The 17,025-nt window shown below is 36.3% G+C and overlaps 1 protein-coding gene across 2 annotated transcripts in view; it reads right to left on the bottom strand.

Moving 5' to 3' along the window:
• Positions 1 to 929: 929 nt before the first annotated feature.
• The window catches only part of KCNQ5 (potassium voltage-gated channel subfamily Q member 5), a 702,995-nt gene continuing 686,899 nt past the window's right edge, over positions 930 to 17,025 (bottom strand). For both annotated transcript variants that reach the window (XM_056818502.1, XM_056818503.1), the window contains 3 exons: positions 13,722 to 13,853; positions 8,763 to 8,889; positions 930 to 5,686 (listed from right to left, as the gene is read on the bottom strand). In XM_056818502.1, coding sequence (XP_056674480.1) covers positions 4,724 to 5,686; positions 8,763 to 8,889; positions 13,722 to 13,853 — 1,222 coding nt within the window. In that variant the 3' untranslated portion in view covers positions 930 to 4,723. The remainder of the gene's footprint in view (positions 5,687 to 8,762; positions 8,890 to 13,721; positions 13,854 to 17,025) is intronic.

The following is a 17,025-nucleotide window of genomic DNA, read 5'->3' as shown; positions in this document are numbered from 1 at the left end:
GGTGAGTAAATTACGGTTAATTTAAAACACAGAGTTTTGCTGTAAAATTAAAAATATTTTCATGACTTTAAGGAGGAGTGATTTTGGACAAATCATTGAATCTCTTTAGTCTTTGGTTGAAGGATTTGAACTAGATCAAGAGTTCTTAACCTGGGATCCATGGATTTTTAAAAAATGTTTTGATAATTATATTTCAATGTAATTAATTTCTTTGGTTAAAAATACTTTCATGACTATCAAAGATTTAGGGAATTGATTGTTTTTATTGGGGGTGGAGGAAGAGATATAGTTTGATTATTCTTCTGTAATTTAATTATAGCCATAGAGACTTGACTTTGAGAAATTGTCACTGGTCCATGGTCACACAGAAAGACCTAAATCCAAGTTATCCTGATTCCAAGGTTTGCCCTTTTCACTGCACTGTAGTAATGTCATTAGTTGAATCAAATACTAGACAATATTCTTTAAGACTGTGTCTATGTGGTCAGGCAGGATGACCAGGAAGGGAGTCTTGAGCTTGGCAGATTTCTTAAACTCAAGATTTCTGAGCTGCTATGGACTAAAGCCATCAAACAGCCACACTAAGTTCAATATTAATAAAGTGAGACCTGGGGTAGGGATAAGGCAGTAGGTTACTTAGAGAAGAATGAGTCATCCAGGTGAGAAATGGGATAGGTCAAAGATCTCTAGCCAACCATAGTGAGAATGGGTTAGTTAGAGAGAGACCAAGTTTCCAAAAGAAAAATTGAGTTCCTGTGTAGTTAGATGGGAATAACCAGTGAATTTGACCAACCATCCAGTCAACTCAGCAGAAAAGCCTTGTCAAACGGTTGTAGATAAATCCTTACATTCTTCTATGAAAATAGCAAACCAATATTGACCCTTAAAAGATAGCAAAGAAGGGAACTAGATTTCAACAGTCACCTAAATCAGTTGTGATATTCCTGATTTATTTGTTCTTGAGAAAAAAGACAATTCCATTGTCATACATGAATTTTAGAAATGCTCATTGAAGTGCACACAATTATATTAAATAAATTAAGTTACTCTTAAGAGAACACAAGCATGTTATTTAAGGCGAAAATACCAACTTTTGTGAGATAAATTAATGTGAATGACCCTTTCTTGTTCCTGTGAAATGAAAGGAAGGCCTAAGGGTAAACCCATTAGTTTAGCTGCCCTCTACCCCATTCTCATGATAAGTCATAGTTCTTTCTCACAAACTAACCGAGTATTGGGCTCTCTTGGCCCAACTTCTCCCTTCTATTCATTTCCTCCTATCTGCAGATTTAGAACACTGACTTCTGTAGGAGTCAAAGGGAAATGAGGAAGGCACCTTAAAACACAAGCAAAAACAAAGCCTCAAAAGCTGGATAAAGTTTGTTTGAATAATATTTGAAATTTGCCAATTGGGCTAGATGGACAGAGGGGTAGAATTCTGGTGAGAGATGAGAAATGTCTGAAAATCTTGGTCAACTACACAAAAGTAGTGTTTGTGATCAGATATTATCATGCCCAAGTAGACATGTAGAAGAAGGTAGGAAAATTCAAATTCAGAAAAAGTCAAATGGTTACTCAGTGCTTGGCTAATTGTGCTTCAAGACTCCCTGTGGAATTTCCTAACTGAAATTTGTCCCAGTATAAATCTAGGACCATCATCCATTTCCCATAGGATCTGTGGACAGCTATACATCATACACATTCCTACGGGATGCATGTACTTTCACATAATAAATCTATCATGTAATATCCAATAATTCTTGTGTAAAAAGAAAGATGGAGGCAGCGGTGATCACATATTCAAAGTAAACAGTTCAAGTTCTTCACAATACAGTTTACAGAGCTTAGCTATGATTAAGACTGCTGGACAGGTGATTTTTTTTTCCTTTTTCTTAAGTGAATTTTAAATTCTAACCAGGTCTGGCCTTAGGGTTAAACTCACAGGCATGTACAGATTAGAGGCCAGATGTGCCTGCACACCTTGCTTGGGAACTATGCACACCTATGGTCAAATTGAGCCAATCCTGAGGTTTAGGTAGGTATCCCCATACATTCAGAATTCTTGCTGCCAGTGGGGGTTTGATCCAGGCCAGATGGTCCAGAAATCAGTGCTACCTGAAAGCTGTGTCTCTTTCCCCCCCTTCTATCCATGAATATTTATTAAAAACTCCATTAATATTGAGAGCCCACTAAATGCATGGTATATGTGAGGCATAAGGTAGGGCTGAGGTCTGGTTTTGCTGGAGCCTAGTGAAGGCTGAATGAGAGTTTGTAAGTGAAATTGGGGCAGGAGGTTATGAGCAGCTCCTGAAAGTGAAAACTGTAGATCTAAGTGAGAAGAAGAGAAGAAGGGGCTAGATAAGAAAGCCTAACTAATTGCTAGAAACCCACATGTTGAGGAAGATAATTGTCTATAAGGGATCTAAAAATTTTGTGGAAAAAAACATATTACACACAGACTGAGGATAATCCACTTATGTCCCTTTGGCCACTGGTCTACCTTCTCTCACTGCTGGTCAGAGACTGTGGCTGCCATATGCAATGACTGTTTCAGGGAAGCACTGATTGATGAAATTGACTCTACTACTTGGAAAGGCCAAAGGACAACCTTTTTTGGAGTGTGTGTGTGGCTATTTTTGGAAGCATTTGGGGTTACTGTCAGCAATTCCTCTTTTCCTTGCCCTTTGTGTTTGGTTTGGGATTCCCCCTGGAACTCTGGGTAGCCTACCTTATGGGTATCCTATTGAATGGGACTGAGAAGGGACTGCTTTTGCTCTGATAAAACAGCTTTCTCATCTTTACTTTCCCTTTAGACTCTCTGCTAGGTTTCTGTTGCATTTATGCATTTTGATTCTCAGACCCTTCTAGTCCTGACAGATTTTGATCCAAAGTTCCCAGGTTCTGGGCGGCATTCTCACACATTATACAGACTTTTTCTTAGTGTATAAAACATGCAGGCAGCTTACATTTCGTCAGTTATGTGGAGAACATATCCCCAAATTTCTCTCTGACCATTGCAGATGGGTAACTTATACTATTCAACAATGAAGTTCCACAAATGATCTTACTTTTTTCTTTGAAAAGGGAATGGTTGAACCCAAAGAGTGGTGCATATCCTCCATCCCTACTCTCTAGGGAGATCAAGGCTGGTGGATTGCTGCAATGAATTTAGCCAATTAGATGCCCCAACTATGTCAGGAAGCAATATGATAAGCCCTTGACCAGTGGGGGCCCATTAATCTGCCTAAGGTTAGACAACCAGACCTTTGTGGAACAATGGAGTATATAAAAATCTTCTGTGTCGATGAGTATTGAGATTGGGTCCTTTGATGACTGCTGAGCTTCTAGCATGGATGAGATAGGGAGACCCATTCCTCCCTTAAAAAAGGTAGGTGGGAAAGTGTTTTCCATGATGAATCCATCAAATATTGGAGAAATGTAAGAATTCTCAAATAACACTGCTGTTTCATCTTTTTGATCTATTCCTGCTATATATTTTTCATTAGTTTGTTTTGTTAGGTTCATTCCTTTTTGCCTTTTTTTTTTCTGAGGGTAAGCCACTCTTTTCACCTTTCTTGGTTGTTTCTTTTCATTTCATTCACCACTTGTCTTACTTCAGGCTCATCCAAATCCTTTCTCTTCCTTGTGTGTGTGTTCTATCACTATGTCAACCACATGGGAAAAAAATAGCCTTCTGGGAAAAAGAGGAACAATAGGATCTACATTCCTTTTCCTTAGAGGCTCTATTGTTAAAACACATTAGTCTCAGAAGAGTTTAAAAGCAGCATTGGTATAACTTGGTAGGAGGCTGTGCCCCCATGACTAAAAAAATTGGACCATACAGCGATCAGACCACATTTGACCATCTTTCTCACCAGTCTGGGTTATCCGCTGGCTGAGTGGACTTATTGGGCAGAAGCCAGTTGTTGATATTGCCCCAAGCCTGGCATCAACCATTTTGGTTGGCTACAGTCCATTCAACTGTCCAAGAAGAGCTTTCTCTAAATCTGACATCTCCAACCACTGAGGCAGTTTGTTTGCTTTCCCCACTGGCTCTGAACTTTGTCATTTATAAATTTCATAGAAAAAGAATGTTCTTAGTGCAAAGAACAACCTGAAAGGGTGGGTAAACTCTTTTGCCCCAATACAGTCACCCCCAAATTACAGAAATCAACATTCTAAACTACATTAAGGAATAAATGATGGCCTAAGAATGACCTCAAAGTCTGTCTTGCAACTGGTAGCCATGCTTTTCTTGGTACCTTGCTGGAAGCTAGAGATAGTCCTTTGGGTTATAAACATACACAATGGCCCAGTTTTGAAAAGAACATTATTGTATTTAACCATGAAACAAAAATGCCTTAAATTTGAAGATGTTTACTTCCATACTTTCAAAATACAATATCGATTTTTGTGAATAGTCAAATTTTTGCTTTTTTCATCTAGCCCATAGTATCAGCTTGTAGATTCCCCTCCCCCCTCAGGATTTTAACCTCTGGTACCTTATTATTAAATGAATGGGTTAATGGAGGTGTACCTTGGAATTTCAGCCATCTCTGAAACATGCATTTTCATGCAATTAGAAGATAATGGGCTCTTAAACTGCCTTTCTTAGTCTTCCTGATTCTCATTATTTCATCTTTTAAAAAGGGCTTTCAAAATAGTTCATGCAATGATATGTATGGCTAAAGGAAGTGCTAAGCCTAAAAAGAAAATCAAGAAATTATTTAAGTTTGACATGAGGCAAGCTGAGTACATCTGGACTTTCCCCTGCCTTACAAATGCTCTGAGATGATCTTGACATTCCAGTCCTTAGAGAGTCAGAAGGGAAAGCTGTTTCCTTGGCAGGCTGAGAAATGCTATCGAAAGTCTCAGTTTCTGTCTCTTCGAGGCCCACTTCTTCATCAGTTATAAATAAAGTGGACTCTCTCCATTTGGGATAAAACTCTTGGCTGCCTCTGGAGCCCCCCGAGTCACTGCCTGAAAGCTGCACATTCAGTTCCTCCGTCGATCTGATGAGGTTCTGTACAGATAATGATTTGCCCAAATCCTTCTGCACTGGAGGGCGAACGGACAGCAAGGTCTCTCCTCCCATGTCAAAGCTTTTTCTCAGGGAACGATCCTTGGTTGGATTGGACTGTGTAGATGATGGAACGCTTTCCTTTGAGGCAACGAGGCAGGCAGTGACATCAGAAATACTCTCCTGCATGGTGGCAGGGTTCATCTGTAGGGGCTCAGGTTTGGGGATGTGTTTAATGGCGGGGAGAGGGGGGATCTGTAAGGTGGTTGGGGCCACCGGCTTGGTCACCTGGTGTATTTGGTTTGTAATGTTGTTGGTGACCACCATGGCCGGTCCATCGCTTTGACTCATTGGCACCGGGGTTGCTTGGCTATGCATAGTTGGGCTGAGAGCATAGAAAGTCTGAGTGCTGAACTCATTTGGTGTAAGAATAAACTGCAGGCCTCTGGAGATGTTGGCACTGGCCGACCTAGATAAGCAGCCGCTATTTTGTGCAGAACTGGGCAGATCTTTGCTGTCCACAGGACTCTGATAATCGGATGTTTGTTCACATTCAAAAGGTGGAATTTGAAATGAAGCCAAAGTCAGGGCTGATGCTGAACCTTTCCTTAGGACCTGTTGATATATGTCCAGTAGGCAGTCCAGTTTTGATTCTATAGACTGTACCTAAAAGGGGGGAAAAGGGTACATGTGAGTATAACGTGTCATTGTAGGATCACAGATTTTAGGATGAGAAAGGTCCATGTGGATCATCTAATCCCCTCATTTTATTTTATTTTACTTTAAAGAATCACTTTTGTTTTTTAGTGATTTAAAAAATTTTATTTATTAATTTAGAATATTTTTCCATGGTTACATGGATCATGTTCTTTCCCTCCCCATCTCCCACTCCCACTCCTGTAGCCAACTAGCAATTCCACTGGGTTTTACATGTGTCATTGATCAAGACCTATTTCCATATTATTAATATTTGCACTAGGGTAGAGTCTGCATCCCCAATCATATCCCCATTGACGCATGTGATCAAGCAGTTGTTTTTCTTCTGTGTTTCTACTTCCACATTTTTTTCTCTGGATGTGAATAGCATTCTTTCTTATAAGTCCCTCAGAATTGTCCTGTAATCCCCTCATTTTATAGTTGAGGAAATTAAAACCAAGAGATAGACCAGAAATATCAATTCTGGAACTGACTAAAGAATTAAAAAAACAATAGTTTTTTATAATTTTATTATAATGTACTATAAGTTCTCCCATTAGTGCCTTTAAACATTAACTAGAATTACAAGCAGATATTATAATCGAAGTTAGAAAAAATTTTATTTTCAGTTTCAAATTCTCTCCTTTCTTTCCTCCTCTATTCATCAAGAAGGCAAGAAAAACAAAGTCTCTTACAAAATGTAGTCTTGTAAAACAAATGTCTGTATTAGACATGCCAAAAAAGAAAAAGAAAAAGAAAAAGAAAAGGAAAGAAACTATTTTTCAATCTGCATTCTAAATCCATTTGACTTAGCATAGTTAGTCATTTGAGTCCTTTGGAATTGTAGCTGGTAATTGTATTGAACAGAGCTCCTAAATCTTTCAAAATTGATTATTTTTTCAATATTATTATTGTATAATTTGTTATTTCTGCTCATTTCACTTTGCAACAATACATATAGATATTCAATAAAATTTTCATCCTACTATCTTTAATATGCACAAATGAACCAAGCCAAATGACATAACTTGGTCCGTCAAGGCATTCTTAAATTCTGGTCCTTCTCTGGTTAAGCAGTTTGGACAATTGTCACCCACGTAATAACCCTGAAAAATCCAGGATTAAAACCCAGTTTCAATGATTCTCAGTTTAGGATTAGACCTACTAAATTTCTAATTCAATTCAATGGGCATTTATTAAACACTTACTGTGCTGTCTGGCACTGTTCTAGATTCTGGTGATAAAAGCAAAATAGAAAACAGAACAGTCTCTGCCCTCAAAGAACTTGCATTTTCTAGGAGATTTTTCCTAGACATGTAGCAACTGATACAGAAGTTTCAATCTTTTATCTGATACTTTTTGGCTGTGTGACTATGGGCAAGTCACTTAACTTCTCTCATGTAATAGTCTCCATCATATGTAAAATATAATTAATGATATTTGTAGTACTTATCTTGCAAGGTAGTTGTGGGGCTCATGAAATTATACATGTAAGATGCTTTGAAAATTCAGAAGAACTCTAGAAATGCCATTTATTGCTATTGTCCTCCTTAATTTGACATTATTTACTCTCTGGCATCCAGTATATTCTTTTTTAATTTATTTTTATTTTTTATTTTTTTTTGGTTACTATACTCATTTTATTTCCCTCCTTTTTTATTTTTAAGGAAAATGGGGTTAAGTGACTCCCAGAATCACACAGCTTCCAAGTACCTGAGATCAGATTTGAATTCATGAAGATGAATTTTCCTGATTCCAAGCTTGGCCATTTATCTACTTGTACTATCTCTATCCCCAGGATGTTCTTAGTTAGTTAATGTTTATTAAATTAAAAGGTACTTAATTTTAAAATTCTCCTATAGAATAGTTTCTTGAGGGCATAGACTCTTTCATTAGAAAAATATCCATGGATTATATGATAAATGTTGACAAAATGCCAACCTTCTATATATAGCAATATACAAGAAGAGAAATGAAGGACAATTGCCTGGTATAATGGAAAGGATGCTGGACTTAAGCTCTGGAGGCCTCATTTCAGATACTGGTCTCTCATTTAAAAACTGAATGACATTTAGCATGTCCCTTAATGTATTTCAGTTTTAGTTTACCTGTCTGTGAAATGGGGATAATAACATGTTCAGAATTTACCTTATAGTACTGCTATAGGGAAGACATTTAAAAAAATCTTAAATTACTCTTCAAAGGTGAGTTATTCATTATTATTATTATTCAGGCAATTCTACTTTGTTGAAAAACAACACCAACACCAACAACAAAACCTTACCTTCAGTGTTAGAATCAATATTAAGTATATGTTCCAAGGCAGAAGAGAAATAAGAACTAGGTAATGGAGTTTAAGTGACTTGCCCAGGGTCACACAGGAAGGAAATGTCTGAATCCACATTTGAACCCAGGACTTTCCATCTCTAGGCCTGGCTCTCAATTCACTGAGCGACTTGTATATCTAGTATATACCTAACTATTTAATATACATATTGAATATATACCTATATATTTAATATATATGTTTAATCTATATATGTATTTAATATATATTTACTATACACATACATATTACATATATTCCCATATATTTAATATATATTTCAAACTAAATTATATTGGTTGGGAGGCTTGAATTATGTGTTTTTGTTTTACATACATTGACTAACCCTGAGAATTTTTCTACTAGCTGTGGATTATGAAAAGAAATTTTCCTTTATTGAAAAATATAATGATAAATTGAACCAATGTAGTGGAAACTGAAACAGAAGAAAGCAGGCCTTTGCCTTTCAAAAATGAAAATCTGTCGTTATTTCTAGCTCAAGTAATTTTAATCATTGCAGTGAACTTTTATAGTCTTCATTTGTCTATATCCTAGAAAAAATACTGTACATACTCATAAATTTTTCCATTCTATTTCTGCTGAGTTTTATTTTTCCCTCGGCATGTGGATTATCTGAAATATACTTGATCTCCTATGATCAAGCCAGATAGCTAAGACAAGAGGACGGCCAGAGAGCTTCCAGATCGAGCTAAAACGTACCTGTTTCTCAACCTTGACCACACGACCTAGCATGCTGAGGTCATCTGCTGTTTCAAGCTCTGCAGTGTTTTTCTCTCGGCTCTTCTTATCTGATGTGATTTGCCCTTTTCCAAGAATTTGATCAACACTGTCAGAGGACAAAATCAAAATGAGTATATAGCTCTTAACTGAAGAAGCCTTGACATAGTTGGTGGGTGAAATGATTTGCTCTCTTTAAAAAAATATTTTTATTATTTTTTACTTTAATAACAAATTTCCACTTAATTTTTTTGAAATTATATGATCCAAGTTGTTTCCCTCCCTTCTTTCTCCCCCATTCCCAGAGCTGGCAAGCAATTCAATCTGGGTTATACATGTATTATCATGCAAAACATTTTTACATTTTTCATTTTGGTAAGAGAATAATATTATAAAACCCAAACCTCAAAATATATATCCAAATAAACAAGTGATAAATCACATGCTTTCATCTGTATTCTTACTCCAACAGTTCTTCCTCTGGAGCTGTATAGATAGCATTTTTTGTCATAAGTCTGTAAAAAATAGACTCGAATACAGGACTACAATCCCCATGAGCCTTTGCTCCACTTCCCCAGAATGCCTTGTAATCTCACCTGGGCCAAGATCGAGAAGGTATTTAAGCTGATTCAAAGGCTTTTGAGGCTCTCTTGTCCCTCTTGGGTGGCTTGGACTTCCGTTTTGGGGCAGACATGGCGCTTTCCATAATGTAGGTGAGGTTGTGTGTCTAGACCTCCCTATGGCCTAGACACGTGTTTCTTATCCTGTATTTTCTTTAATCTTTAACCTTTAATAAACCTCTAAAAAATATAATACTCCTTGCAGAGAGAACTAATTTCTACCTCATAACTCAGTCTCCCCATATTCCATAAAATTTAATCATTACAAGTCCCTCAGAATTGTCCTGGATCATTGTATTACTGTTAGTAACAAAGTCTAACACATTTGATTGTCCCACAATATTTCAGTTACTGTGTACAGTTTTCTCCCGGTTCTGCTTATTTCCCTCTGCATTATTCCATGAAGGTCTTTCCAGCTCTTTCTGAAATCATCCTGTCCATCATTCCTTATTGCACAACAGTATTCCATCACCATCATATACCACAGTTTGTTCAGCCATTTTCCAAATTAAGGATATTCCTTTAGTTTCTAATTCTTTGCCACCACAAAAAGAATAGCTACAAATATTTTTTTTTGCCAGACAAATCCTTTCCCATCTTCTTATCTCTTTGAGATACAGACCCAATAGTGGTATTATTGGATCAGAAGGTATGCATTCTTTTATTGCTCTTTGGGCATAATTCCAAATTGCCCTCCAGAATGGTTGGATCAGTTCACAACTACACCAGCGATGCATTAGTGTCTCCATTTTCCACATCCCTTCCAACATTTATCATTTTCCTTTACTGTTAGAGTGGCTAATCTGATAAGTGTGAGGTGGCCCCTCAGAGTTGGGGGTGAAGTGATTTGAAAAGAAAAGGGAAATAGAGTCATTTAAACATACATTGAAAATGATTAAAAAAAAAGTTGACCTTGTCCTTGTGTAGCAGTTAAAATTAGTTTCTCTGCTAAAAGTATTATATTTTTATGAGGTTTACTAAAGATTAAGAAATAAAGAAAATATAAAATAAGAAAGCACATGCCTAGGAGGGCCGAAAGGCCCATTCAATTTCACTTACACTACATCTTGAGAGATGTGTGTCCCTAGAAGTGGAAGCCGAGAGAGAGACCTCAGTAGCCTTTACAGCCAGTTTAAATAGAAATTTTGATCTTGCCCACGTGGGGATCTCAGTGAAATTAGAGGGCATCTTGGGAACTAGAGCAAGGACTTCTGGGGATTGAAGTCCTGGGTTCAAATCTCCATTTTTACACTTGTTAGAACTTATTCCAAGAGATGTATCATTTTGCCCACATAAATACTCCTTTATTTACTTATTTTTTTGTTGACCAATGTAGACCATTGCTTCTTTATGTTAAGCACCATCTGCCTTGAGTTGTTGCCATGGCCAAACTTTATTCCCTCTTTTCCTCCCCAAATCCAAAATGAAACAAAAAACTCTTCACCTGGTGGCTAACATCTAGTGATGGAACTTTACAAATTTATCTAGTTTGGTTCTCAGATGACACACTCACCGTCCCAGAATCATAGACACTAAGAGCTGGAGAAACTTCCAACATCACTTAGTTTAAGCCCATCTATAACTAAGCATCTCACTTACTATATCCTTCATTGGCCATTCAATTTCTGCTCTGAAGATCTCCAAAATAATCCATTAACTCCAAAGAAGTAATCCATTAGCTGTTAAGGCTCATTCCACTTTTGAACAGTTACAGTAATTAAGAAATCTTTCCTGCCATCAAGCCTAAATTCATCTTGTTTTTCATCTTCTAGTCACTGCTTTTAGTCCTTCTTTTTGGTACCAAGTAGAACAAATCTAAATCTTCTCTATGACAACTCTTGAAATAACTGCAAAATGCAATCGTGTTTCCTATTCCGTCCTGAGTCTTTTCTTCCAGGTTGTCTGTGGCCAGTCTTTCGATTGACACTCCAATGGGCATGCTCTTGGATGTTCTCACTATCTGGCTCATCCTCTTCTGAACAAACTTCAGGTTTTCCTGAAATGTGGGGTCCCAAACTAAACACAACACTTTAGGTATGGTTTGACCAGGTCAGAATATAAGACCAGCTTGGTGCTGTGGATAGAATGCTGGCTTTGAGCAAGAAAGACTTGGATTCAAATTATACCTTGGAGATACTTATTAGCTTTGAGATGCTTGACAAGATACGGAATCTCTCTTAACCTCAGTTTCCCCAAGTGTATGTTATACACCTAGATTCTCCCAAATCCAGGCCTGGTGCTTTATCGATTGTTCCACCTGGCTCCTTCTAGCATGTTCTTAATGAATGTTTTTTTGGGTTAAAAGGAAATTAATTGTAGGTGAATTTTATTTATGTTAGAAATAATAACTTGCTTCTATATTAATTATAGGTTGGAACTGAATTGCTTGGACAATTATTTCAACTTTCTATTTCATTATATACATGAAAGCTATACCTATCCAAAGCCAGGTTATTTGGTCTGCAAGACTGTAAGTTCCTCCATGTAATCAATCAATCAATCAATCAATAAGCATTTATTATGAATTAAGTACTAGTGGGCACAGGAATTGTCTCATCCACTTTTGTATCCTCCCTAATTTTTAGTTTAGTATTTTAAATAATATCTCCTACACAGGAAGAAGTAAATATTATTTGAATAACTGAATGGATTCAGAGAATTAACCAATTCATACTTATTAACAGTATATTATGTGGGGGCAGTTAGGTGGCTCTGTGGATTGAGTGCCAGGCCTAGAGATGGGAGGTCCTAGGTTCAAATCTGTTCTCAGATTCTTCCCAGCTGTGACCCTCATCAAGTCACTTAACCCCCATTGACTAGCCTTTGCCACTCTTCTGCCTTGGAACCAAATGCACAATATTGATTCTAAGACAGAAGGTAAGAATTTTTTAAAAGAGTTTATTCTGTATCTAGTATTGTGATGTTTTTGTGTTTGTGTGTGTAGGTAGTTATGCAAGAAAATCAAGGTGTCCCCAAAATTTTAGTTCAGTTTTCTGTTATTAAAAGCTTAAAACCACACCAAGAATTTAGAGATCCTGTATAAGACTTGGTTCCTGTTTGTAGGAGCTCTGATTAGAGAAGCCCATCAGTCTGAATGCTTGGCCTCATTTCAGCAAAACTGAGATGTCTAAGGCTTTGAATGAGCTGATTAGATGTTTTGGTGTAAAGTAAACAGGGTCAAAACGTCTCTGTCATTTACACGGATAAATTTATTTCAACCAATTAGTGAAGCATTTCTTACTTTTATTCAGAACCCAACATTTCTGGCAATCTAGGGACTGAAGATTTTGCCTTCAAATTAGTTATATTGTATGCTCTTTGAGGGGAGGAACTCTTTTTTTCTTTTTTGTATTTGTATCCTCAGAGCTTAGCACCATATCTGGCACATAATAAATGTTTATTGACTATTAACTTGTTAGGGAAAACAAAATCAACAAACAAGAGCAACCACTTAAGATGCTGCTATAAAAGGATGAATTCTGTAGTACAAAGAAATTTTGAAGTAGTTCTAGGAAAGGAAAGGTCAATATTGGCCTTTGTAGGGGGGTGTGAGACTTGACTTAAAAGACAACTAGAATTTGTAGAGTTGAGTGGAATGGGACGACTGATTTAGATATACAGGAAAACCATAAGTAAAGGGTTTTTGTTAAAAAAAACATCCAACTTTTTTTTTTTTAAACCCTTACCTTCTGTCTTGGAGTCTATACTGTGTATTGGCCTCAAGGCAGAAGAATGGTAAGGGCTAGGCAATGGGGGTCAAGTGACTTGCCCAGGGTCACACAGCTGGGAAGTGTCTGAGGCCAGATTTGAACCTAGGACCTCCCGTCTCCAGGGCTATCTCTCAATCCACTGAGCTACCCAGCTGCCCCCCATCCAACTTTTTTGAACAAAGAGATAACTGTAGATTCAATAGATCTCTCATTAAAGGTTCAACAAGATCAATTTGATAATAATTTCCTTTTTGAGATGTAATAGAGTTCTGTGTGAATGATTCAGAACAGGGACTATTTTTCATTCTGCCTTTGTATTTCCAGATTCCGGCACTTAGTACATGTGTAATCAGTGCTTGCTAATTGGATTACTAAAACTTGTTACTTCATTTAAATGTGTTTTAAAGAAAAACAACAACTTCTAAGTCATTGCTATTTCCTGGGATTGATAGGACTTAGGCTCCTTGAAGGATAGTTGTGTAATCAAAGCAAAAGTTCAGGTTATTTAGGCTTTTAATAGGACGGCTGACGTGCCAATAATTTGGCCTGAGAACAAATCTCAGGGCAAGTGCATGGGTGTATTCCGACTATGAAAAGAATCTATGACTTACCGTGTTTGAAGACTTTTGATTCTACAAAGCATATCCAGATGCCCAGCAGAATACTGTTCAATGACATCTTTCACATCATAGGGACGTAATGTCTCTTTAAATTTCCTTTTTGCGACATGAAACTTCATAATTCTGCAGAAGAAATATATTTTCAATGACTCAATTTTCGTTAAAGAAATTACTGAAGTTGATGGAAAAAGTGGACTGCAATGCTTCTGTGGATATTCCCTCCAACCACCAAGACATCATGTCCTTCTATAAATTTGCCACAAGAGGTCCCCAAAGTGGTAGGGATTTTCCCCAAATTATCTAGATATGCTTAAAAAAGTGCAAGAGATTGTTTATTTTTAATTTTTTTCCATGAATTCATTTCTAAAAATGAATTTTTTATTCAGATCTTTTCTTTTTCATGATCTACATTTTCCTGATGCAACTCTCCTCCAATTCTTCCTAGGAAGCTATCTCTTATAACAAAGAAAAAATCAATGAAAAAAGAAATAGTTCACCATAACTAACCAACTTTACATAAATAGTTCGACATTATAGGTAGTGTTCCATACTGCAAAGTAGTTGGGGATGGGGGAAGGGAATAGCATACTTTCTCACATCTCTTCTTTGGGGCCAATTTTAGCCATTAACATTTTTCTTTTTTCTTTTTTTTTTTGACCATTAAAATTTCTTTCTTTTTTGGCCATTAAAATTTTACAGAATTCAATTTTACTCCCCCCCTTATTTATATTGTTGTAGTCCTTGTGTATATAATTTTGCTATTTCTGCTTACTCACCTTTTGCCAGATCGTATAAGTTTTCTCATGCTTCTCTCCATTGATCATATTGATTACTTTTTATGGGTTCACAATGTTTCTAGTTCTTTGCTACCACAAAAAGTGCTTCAATAAATATTTTAGTATAATATGGGGACTTTCTTTTTTATTATTGACCTCATTGAGGGTATATGGTAATGGTAGAATCTTAGGGAAAGGTGAATATTCAAATACAGAAACGAAAATAACACAGTTCAAATATTATTAACACTATTTAATAAATGAGGAAGCCGAGACTCAGAAAAATTAAATAATTGGACCAAGGTTGCAGCTACTTTAAATGGCAGAATTCAGCTCTTCTGATTCCAAGTTCAGTATTCAATCTAATATAAAATAAAATTTTCCTTGGCTGTGAGAAAGGTCTTGGACCCAATTGACTACGATTAAGTTGGATTAATTGGATTAAATATCCCTGGCCTGCCACCTTTTGATTCCATAGGAAAAAAAACAAAACACCTGCAGAATAGAATTTTTAAATCTCTAGCTCTACTTTTAAAATTAAAGCAAAAATGCAATACTGCTTTTCCCCAAGTTATTAGGAAAGTGCAAAGCTCCAGACTCAATTCCTAGAGATGGCATCTATTTAGAAATTGTTCCTGTGGTTGAGGTGACCTTTTTAAAATCTAGACTCCAATTTCATAGATGCAAGTCTGTTTTATTGTTAGATTTAGAGAAAATCCTTTAAAGAACATATAAATATCTCCTTTTCTAATAAAAATAATAATACTTTAAGATCTGTGAAGTGCTTTGTTCTTGTTCAGCTGCGTTGGTCTCTTTGTGACCCCATAGACCACAGCTATTCATGAGGCTTTCTTAGCAAGGTTACTAGAAGTGGTTTGCAGTTTTCTTTTCCATTGGATCCTTTTGTTGGATAATAAGAGGCTAAGTGACTTACCCAGGGTCATACAGCTAGGAAGCGTATTAGGATGGATTTGAACTCAGGTCTTCATGACCTCAGGCCCAGATGCTCTTAATCACTGAATCATTGCTGCTTATCAATGGTTCTAAAATAAAATTTTCCTTGGCTGTGAGAAAGGTCTTGGACCCAACTGACTAGGAACCACTGAAATATCTAATAAATTGATTGATCATGCTCAGAGCTCTGTCTCAGTTACTTTTGTTAGAGATTGGATATTTTTGGCCCAACACTCCTTAAGGAAAAAATCCCCAGGACCAGCTTAATTTACAAGTAAATTCTACCAACATTTAAAGAACAATTAATTCCAATATTATTTGAAAAAAATGATGGTCAAGGAAGGAGCCTTCCCAAATTCCTTCTATGTTAGAAATGTGGTTTTGATACCTAAATTTGGGAGAGCAAAAACAGAGAAAGAAACCACAAACAAATTTCACAAATCAATATTGATACTAAAAATTTAAATAAAATGCTGGCTAGGAGACTATAGTAATATATTATCATAAAGATCATGTACTATGGCCAGGTAGGATTTATACCAGTAATATAGCTGGTTCAATATTGGGCAAACGATAAGCGTAATTGACCATATCAATAACAAAACTAATGAAAATTATATGATTATTTCAATGCATGCAGAAAAAGCCTTTGACAAAATACAATGCTCATTCTTATGAAAACCACTGGAAAGCAAAGCACTAAATAGAGTCTTTCTTAAAATACTAAGTAGTATCTATCTAAAGCCAAGAGCAAGCATTATCTGTAATGGGGATAAACTAGAAGCCTTCCCAATAAGTTCAGAGGTGAAGCAAAGCTGTCTATTATCAACAATCTATTCAGTAATATACAATAAGTGATAGTTATTGCAACATGACAAGAAAAAGAAATGAAAGGAATAAGAAAAAGTAATTCAGAAAGAAAACTTGCTTTTTGTATATGATATGATGGTATACTTAGAGAACCCTAGAGAAACAACTAAAAACTAGTTTAAAAAATTAACAGCCTTAGCAAAGTTGTTGAATATAAAATAAAACTATGTAAGTTATGAATGAGTGTAAAAATTACATATTTCAATACTTTTATCTAGTTAACAGGCTCAAGATGGACTAAAATCAGGAAAACCAGAGTGAATGATGGTGGTTATCCAGGATTGAAAATGATCTATTTCTAATTTTTCAAAATTTCAAATGTCTAATTTCAAAATTTCAAAAAGTTGAAGATTTAGAATTATTTGGTAACAAGTGAAGAGAGGGAGAGAAGGGAACTAAGGGGACGCAACAAGGATTCAGAGGGAAAGGAACAAGAACAATTCACTGGCACTGTTTAATTTAAGTTCATCAAGAGTGAAAGTCAATAAGCAATAATGTGATTAGAACCAATTTCCCTTTGAGTAGATTCTGAAGACAAGAGGAAGAAAGCAGTATTCCTCTGAAAAAGACAGGTATTGCTCCTAGCAGCCAAAGCTGTTTCTGTCCAGAAACCATATTCAAAGTGAAAACTACTTGGCTCAGTCCTTTGACTACATAATGCCAAATGAACTGATTTGATGACTTTTTTGAACTTT

Source organism: Monodelphis domestica, chromosome 2 (assembly GCF_027887165.1).
Source record: "Monodelphis domestica isolate mMonDom1 chromosome 2, mMonDom1.pri, whole genome shotgun sequence".
NCBI classification, from domain to species: domain Eukaryota; kingdom Metazoa; phylum Chordata; class Mammalia; order Didelphimorphia; family Didelphidae; genus Monodelphis; species Monodelphis domestica.
The sequence above is the reverse complement of the archived record's forward strand: the minus strand, read 5'-3'. Positions and strand labels throughout refer to the sequence as shown.